Here is an 8,473-nt window from a genome sequence, read left to right on the forward strand (position 1 = left end):
AATATTAGTCATTAGTGTTGGTGACAATGTTGTTTTAGGCTTACAAAGCCTGCTAAGTAAGCAGGGAATTAATCTAGAACACAAAGATGTTTGATGAATCATTGAGAGTGTTGACAATGATGAAGATGCGTGGTTCCACTAGGATATGCGGTTTCACTAATGTTGTAGATAAATAGGGTTAGTATGTGTCTGTTGTACTGCATACAAACCTTAACAAATCCTAAAAACCATCTACACTTCACACTGCTATTGTAGATTCATGGCCATCCAAAGAATCACAGAAATAGCAGACTGAATGTCATCCTGTCCGAATGAACCCAATTGTCACTTCTGAGAATCCATGACTACGCTACTTCCATGAAAGTCATTCAATTTTTCATAAAGAATTGTGTGGATGGATGGAGAGAAGGCTCTGATCTTGGTGAAGGAATAAAATTCAAAGGGAAAATTCAAAGAACATTCTATGAATTAAGGCTCAAACAATATGGAAATTTTAAGGATTCCTCAGCCACAAAACTTCTATACATTTTTTTAACTTTTTAATTAAGATTCGGCAAAATATGAAGAAAAATGTTTGAATAATTACAAAGCCAACAAAACTAGTTTGAAGGACTGTTTCAAAATATTCCAAAATTTTCCTTTGCCTATAAGGTTCAAGGATATGATATTTATTAAAAAAAAAAAGGGCAAGGAAAAGAATGAACATCAGTCTTATAGAAACCACTGCATTTATAAGACTGTCCAAGTCAGAAAAAGAATGTGAGCTTGTAGGAACAGGGAGTTCCTCAAATGTAAGTTGTGAATCGATAGAGCATTACCTGTGAGAAACAAAGACCCCTTTTGCAGGTTTTCCCAGGCAGCAATTCCCTAGCACACTGGTCAAACAAGACACATGACATACTGAGAACATCTTTATGTAGTTTAACCTGCTTATGTAATTTAATCTTGAAATCCATGTCTTACATGAAATCTCTTGCTACCATCACATGTATCTGAGAAATACAGCAAAGCTGTGGGCAGAACTCCAGGTAAGATGGAAACAAGAGAGTCTCTCAAGTGATAGTTGGCTGATTTGTAAAGGGAGCAAAAGGGTCCCTTCCAGAAGTAACTGGATGACTGGACCTATAATCATCTAACATGTGTCCACATGCCCCAGATTTCACTCACTTCTGATCAGAAGAAGAAACAGCAAACAGTAATTGCATGCTAAATGTTTTATTAGAATGTTGAAGGCACACTTACAACATCATTGTTCCATTGAAATGACATTAAAGGTATCTATCTTCTACTTCACCTGAAACAAATGAATAAAAATGGTCAGGCAGAAGAAAGACACAATGTGCAATTCCAACATTTCTTCAAGTATCTCTTTGTTTTCTGTGGGTTTTTAATTCTGTTAGAGTTAAGGCATCTGAGTCAGAGTGAATTAAAATCACAGCCATCATAGAATTCCAGGTTAAAGGAGACATTTAATTTTTTAGACGTATATAGAATTTATGCCTTTAGGAGGAAGGTGCTGGTCTCTGAAGCTTGGGGGTTGGGGTGAAGAATGAGGTATCTGATTACCTTATTACTGCCGTGGAACCTCTTGGTTATGCATAAAATGTCTCCAGGGAACTTGGCTGTTCTTCACTTTCCTCCTGAGGTGGGCCTTGCTGGTTTCCAGGTCTAGGAGGGCGATTCTGCTGAGGGCCTCCCTGCTGGGGTGGGCCTTGCTGGTTTCCAGGTCTAGGAGGGAGATTCTGCTGAGGGCCTCCCTGCTGGGGTGGGCCTTGCTGGTTTCCAGGTCTAGGAGGGCGATTCTGCTGAGGGCCTCCCTGCTGGGGTGGGCCTTGCTGGTTTCCAGGTCTAGGAGGGCGATTCTGCTGTGGGCCTCCCTGTTGGGGTGGGCCTTGCTGGTTTCCAGGTCTAGGGGGTTGATTCTGCTGAGGGCCTCCCTGCTGGGGTGGGCCTTGCTGGTTTCCAGGTCTAGGAGGGTGATTCTGCTGAGGGCCTCCGTGGTGGTTTCCAGGTCTCGGAGGGTGAGGTTTGTGGAGGTTGTCTCCTTGCTGTGGTGGTCTCTCTGGTGTATCTCCATCTTCTTCATCATCATCACCATCTTCATCAGATGCAGAAAGTTGTGGGGGTAATTCTCCAGGTGGGGGTCTCTGATGAGGTTGGGTTTGCTGCTCTTCCTCTGCATGGGTAGAGATCAATGGAGGAAGCTCACACACCTTCTTTTTCTCCTAGAACCTCCTGCCATCATTATGTCCCTGGTTCCTCATATTTATCACATGAACTTTCTTGTTTCCCAAGTCTTTGAAAAAATATTTTTCTTAAATTTAGTACATAAAAGTAGTTTCCTAATAATTGTTAGACCAGAGTCTAGGAAACCAACAGATTTGTAAACGTTACTGGTTAGAACTTGTCAGAATAGCAAAACTGTGACAGCAATGCTCTTTTTAAAAATATATCATGGTGTTCATGTTCCCAGTATCAAATGGAGAACAAGAACGAGATGTAGGAAAGAGATGAAAAGATGTTTCATTCAATTTTTATTTATTTATTTATTTGTTTTCCAAAACAGGTTTTCTCTGTAGTTTTAGAGGCTGTCCTAGAACTCCCTCAGTACACCAGGATGGCCTGGAACTCACCGAGATTCACCTGCCTCTGTGCTCGGATTAAAACATGCACCACCACTATGCAGTGTCTTTTTATGTATTGGTCAGGTGTGGCTACAGAACTGAGTGAAAAAGTACATTTAAAAACTGGGAGAGTATACGATCAGTGTGATTGTGTGTCTAGTGAGTAAGCATTATAATTCTACTTGGCGTCACTGGAGAAAGAAGAATTATTTGAGCAACCCATGTTGCCATGATGGAATTTAAATGGGGACACCCACTGTGCTCATCACATGGAAGACATTGCTTCAATCTGTGGAAGAGACAAAATGTTCCTCTTATAAAACCTGGCTTTCACCTCCTCCCGTGTCTAGTCCTGCTCTAGGGCCTAGAGGCAAAGTTGGGAAGTTTTGCTATGTATCTCAAGGGAAGCTGCCACACATTAATTTCATGAAATAACAAAATGATAGGAAGACTTCACAGAGCTGACTATTGAGAAAAGTAAAGTTTGCATAGAGGGTCCATATAGGATGAATCAGACTTTACCTAAGAGCCGTGTTAAAGAATCTTCATAGATGAGCTCTAGGATATAAGCAGAAAATGTGTTTAAAGTTAATTATGACATTTTTAGGCTTTCCAGTAAAGAGGACTTTCAACCACAAGTTCATGTCCAGTAAGTAGAATTTTATTCTTGGATAATATTGCTGATAATGCAGCCAGAATGGTTTCTATAATCAGAAGCAACCACTATTTGGTTTCTTATTAGCTTTGTCAATCCTCACTCTTAGTCTTCATTTACATTCTGGAAATTTTAATATCACAGGTTTATATTCTTTATGATTTTCTTCATAACTTCCACTTTCTATATGATATATCCATAGACATTATATGCATTGAAATGAGAATAAATATTGCTTTAAATACTATGCATAGAGCAATGAATATTGCCTGTAGGTCATTAAAATAGAGAAATAGGTCCAGGAAGATATCTCAGTAAGTAAAAGTCCTTGCCTGGTGACTTAAATCAAGTTCCTGGAATCACATGGTAAAAAGAGAAATCTTTTTTGCCAATAGGTATCTTCTGACTAGAATGTGAATAAGCATGCACATTCTCTCTCTCTCTCTCTCTCTCTCTCTATATATATATATATATATGTATATATATGTATATACATGTATATATATTATATGTGTGTGCATGTTTGTGTGTGCATGCATGTACATACATTGACAGTTGTGCAGGCACACACATGTACTAAAATAATTTTTAAACAGAATTATTCCCTGATATTTCAAGCTTACTTTTTTTTTTTTTTTTTTACAGAGTTTCAAATTCATTATCTTTTTCCTTTTTCAGCAACATCCCTGGTATATGTTTGCTTCTTTCATTTTTCTTTATCCTCTGTACATCACAGTTTGCATTATTCACCTCTGTTTCTCATAACACCTGAAGAATTGTATTTCCCTCTGTCAAATGTAACACACTTCCTTCCATCATCCACCACCCAAAAGATATTTTCACAAATGCACTCATGTAATTTTGTTGCAAGACTATATACTGAAATTATACTATAAGTAAAGTTTAATATCTACAGGCAATATAAATGGTCTAATATTCAATCTTCTATTTGTTTGCCTCAATTTCTTGTTCATCTTTTTCTATTCTTCCCAATCCTGAACTTTAGTTCAAGTCCCATGACACCATAGCAACGTTTCTTCTACTTTATACCTTCATTTGAGCTCTGGACTGAGCTCAGGGCCAACAAGGCTGCTGTGAGTAGGACCACCAGCATCTTGGAGGAGGCTCTGGAGTTGCTTCCAAATCTGTGCTGGGGGAAGCAAGTCCACAATCTTTATAAGGAAGGCAGAACAAAGGCAACTTTCAAGTCATTAGTGGTGACCTGACCTGAAACAACAGGATTCTTTGCATCCCTGACTTTTCTTCGGGACTCTTGCCTAGCAGGATCCAGTGGGGAGGAGTTTACTCAGTTCTAAATGGAACAACATGAAATTTGGAAAACAATGTTGAAGTGATACAAAGTTCAGATTTTAGGCATATAGTTTTACCATTGCTTATGTCTATCAGTAAGTCACAGATATTGACATAACAGTCTCACCCTGTTAAATGGGATTGTCTGGAGATTTGCTTCCACATACATGCATATTGTTGTCCATATTATTCCTTTCATTGAGGCTAATGATGGATATTATCTCTTCTATTAAGTGCAAAACTCCATTCATGATATTATACACATGTGTTACATGTGTATAAGACTTAGGTGAATATTTTGTTCAATTCTGCAAGTAGTTAGGACATCAAACATAGATGTATAGTACATGAGACCAACAAGAATGACAGCCTGTTTGAGTCTAGAAAGGCTGTCCAGATTTCCCCAGATCTGTTTCAAATTAGAGAAAGTATGATAACACAGAAACAGAAGCCTGGATATTCTGTTCTTTTTCATGTTCTTTTGTGTTAGATAAAGAGGAGTGGCGGTAGAGAGCCCATGTAAATGTAGTTCTCACGTGATCCATGAATGCTGTTTTTCTCAGAGAGCCTAAGTACTCCAACTTTTTAAATGTTTTTAGAATGTTGAATTAGATTGCTTTGTTATTGTTTTCTTCAGGATTTATTCTTTATCAGTGACATGAATCTTGATTGGCTAGACACATGAACAAAGTTGTCTGACATCACATTCAAAGTCTCCATGGGATTGCTTTCTTTGACTGATCTTCATCATGGTGAATGCTGTTTTCCATGTTCTGATATGCAGTGCTCCAATATTTCTCATTCGGATCTGTTGATGATTTTAAGATCAATACAACCTACTGATATACTTACTTATCAGCACCATCTATCTGCCTTTTACATTTCCAATGAATCCCTTGACTTATCTTTCCAAGTAATGTTTACTTTGTCCTTTATCTTGTTTGTGATTTGGCCTCATTGCTTCACTAACTATTCTTCTACCCATGTCCTTCGTATTAGGAGGCCAGATGTGAACCACCAAAGACAGCTTCGTTAGTCCTCATGAGCACTATTCAATGTTTTCTCAAAAATCGATTAGTAGACAACCAGATGTGGCGTTACTAATTTTAAAGCCAGCACTTAGTGTCAGAAGCAGGTGCATCTCTGCGTGTTCCCAGCCAACCAGGTCTACACAGGACAGTTAGTACTGTTACACAAGGAAACCCTGTCTTGAGAAACAAACAAATAAATGCTTAGCAGTTATTGTGATTAAATGGTTATTTGATGGATACTAACTTTATTTTATTCTATGTTCCTATTCTCTTTCCTGGTTCAGGTTGGAGTCACTGGACTGTGAGAGGTGCACAACAGAGTTTGTAAATAGTTGCTTTTTCATGTCTGAGACTATGTTGGGATTTCATTATTGCCCAGGTTTTAGTTGGAACTGGTAGAAGTTGGTAGAGAATTTGGATGAGGTAAAGCAGGAAGGGCCATGTACTGTAAATTCAGATGATCCATCATCCAATGTATAACACTTTCCTGTGCTGTGCATATCATGTACCTGGCAGTTCATTTCAAACAGGATGGTGATTATCTCAGAAAAAAAAGTCAGCAAAAAAAAAAAAAAATGTCTTTTGCTACATATGCAGTTTAATTCTGTAGTATATTCAGGTAGGCTTTCTCCCCCTAATGATGATAATAGTTGTATTCTGAGTGGGTAGTATATTTGCCTTTGGTAATTTTGTCAGGTTCTATGGAACCATAGACATTCCCAAAAGGCTTTTGGAGTTTAATGAAGGCAGGGCACTATTGGCTTTTTTGAATATGGCCTAATCTTATTAACAGGATAGTTTTCTACTGTCTTCAGATACAAGATGGGAATGATCTGGAGATGAGGGCTCATGTCCAGGTGTGACTCTGGTAGACATTGCCCTGGAAACATCAGAGAAGGAGCAGAGGAGAAAACTCGGCATACATGTTATGTGTGTGCATCTGAGGAATTGGCTGTTCTGGCAGAACTCAGCCTTGTCCTTAGCTAGTTGGGTGTTGCCATAGAGAAGTTGATTATTCCAAATATCACACAACTAGAGCCCTTTTCTTGATCCATTTCAGTGTTAACACTGTGTGAAAGAGATTATTGTTTTACGCAAGAGAAATGTCACCTCATATCTCTCCAGAAATGATATAGATACATTGTGGAGGAAGTGAGAGAGAACATTCAGTCATTAATCTTACAGTAACACACATAATACAAAAGGCTCTTAGGAAACTTTAGTGGTTGAAGTTCCCCTTTTCCATATGATCAGTCTGTATGTGTTCTGGTTACACTCATGAAGAACTCGGTTTCATGGCATCACAAGATATTTTCATGCCATGTTTAATACTGAACTCCTGAAAATACCAACAATATGGGGCCAGCACATGTGCAAGGTCCATTTTTACATTTGTGAAGCTTCAGTATTGAATTTATTGGATGAGTTCTGTTTGTCATCCATTTTCATTCTCAAAGGCTTCCTTTTGGCTTGCGTCTCAGCTGAATTTGTTGTTCATTTCTTGAATCGTAGTGACTGTTCTGAGTGATACCAAATGGAATAGCCTCACAATTTTAAACTACATTTCTATGAAAACCAAGAATATTGGACATTTACACAATATTTATTAAACATTTTCAGTTCTCCCATGGACACATGTCCATTCTGGGCTGGCAGGATGGCTCAGTTGTTAAAGGCTAGGCTCACAAGCAAGAATATATTAGAGATGCCCTTTCAGTGTTTTGTGCTTAACCTCTACAAACAGAGACCTTTGTGGATTCTGAATAACTGTTTTGGAGCCTGTCCTGGAACTTGCTCTGTAGACCAGGCTGCCCTTGAACTCACAGAGATATGTCTGCCTCTGCCTTACAATTAAAGGTGTGTGCCACCAATGCTCGGATCCACTTTTGTCAATTTTAAGTTTTTTTTTCTACTTAAATCTTTTAGAATGTCCTAGGTATATACCTCAAACTTCTGAATGGGTTCTGAATGGTTGCATAGTTTCTGGATTTCAATAAGGTAAGATTATATCACAAGTAGATTAAATTTTGCCTGATTTCTATGTAGGATAGAGATGTCCATCTATTTTCATTTTTCTACATGTGGATGTACACTTTTTCCAGAAGCATTTGACTTTTCAGACATGAATACTTTTGACAGCTTTGTAAAAATTTTGTGTCACTGCACTTTTGTTGGTTCATTTCTATCATTTAATTTTATTACTTCTATTTTTATTTCTATACCACAGTATTCTTAATATGCACTTGTAATGTAAATTTGAGCACATGTTGTGATATCATGTTATTGTGCTCTTATCGTAGTCAAATTTTCTAAAAAACAAACAAGCTGTGTATCATTTGATTTCATACACTTTCATTCAACCACACATAAATCAAAATATTAACAATGTAGCTACCTGTTGAATATATTTACACATTATTTTGATTGTTTTATAAGCAACATAATATAAAAGCTATTTACACTGAGTAATCCAGAAATAAAGTATGTGGGAGGGCATGGGTTTATTACAAATATAGAGCAAAGGGTTACCAGCCCACCATCCACACCTCCAGAGAAGCTAGGAAACAAGGAAGACCATAAGAGAGACATTCATGGCCCCCTGGAGAAGGGGAAAGGGACAAGAGCTCCTGAGCAAATTGGGAGCATGGGGGGATGGGAGAGGGAGGTAGGAAACAGACAAGGGGAGAAGATGAGGGGTTAGGAGAACACGAGGAATTAGGAAGATTGAGCCAGGGGAAGAATAGAGGAGAGCAAGGAAAGAGATACCTTAATAGAGGGAGCCATTGTAGGTTTAAAGATAAATCTGGCCCTAGGGAAATAAATGTTCAGAGATCCATATGGATGACCCCAAC

At 38.3% G+C, this 8,473-nt stretch overlaps 1 protein-coding gene across 1 annotated transcript; it reads right to left on the minus strand.

The window, feature by feature from the left end:
• Positions 1 to 1,592: 1,592 nt before the first annotated feature.
• LOC127212900 (acidic proline-rich protein HP43A) lies at positions 1,593 to 4,393 on the minus strand. The gene is made up of 3 exons (XM_051173091.1): positions 4,330 to 4,393; positions 3,147 to 3,182; positions 1,593 to 2,176 (listed from the first exon to the last, which is right to left on the minus strand). The coding sequence occupies exons 1-3, from the start codon at positions 4,391 to 4,393 to the stop codon at positions 1,593 to 1,595; spliced, it is 684 nt and encodes a 227-aa protein (XP_051029048.1).
• Positions 4,394 to 8,473: the final 4,080 nt, after the last annotated feature.

Source organism: Phodopus roborovskii, unplaced genomic scaffold (genome assembly GCF_943737965.1).
Source record: "Phodopus roborovskii unplaced genomic scaffold, PHOROB, whole genome shotgun sequence".
Lineage (NCBI taxonomy): Eukaryota > Metazoa > Chordata > Mammalia > Rodentia > Cricetidae > Phodopus > Phodopus roborovskii.

What these genes read in the sequence shown, in the direction of transcription:
- LOC127212900 (XM_051173091.1), bottom strand. Translation starts at nt 4,393, where the DNA reads ATGCTGGTGGTCCTACTCACAGCAGCCTTGTTGGCCCTGAGCTCAGTC. An exon ending in AGTCCAGAGCTCAAATGAAG is followed by an intron (nt 3,183 to 4,329) that starts GTATAAAGTAGA and finishes CTTATATCCTAG; the next exon opens with AGCTCATCTATGAAGATTCT. An exon ending in TTCTTTAACACGGCTCTTAG is followed by an intron (nt 2,177 to 3,146) that starts GTAAAGTCTGAT and finishes CTACCCATGCAG; the next exon opens with AGGAAGAGCAGCAAACCCAA.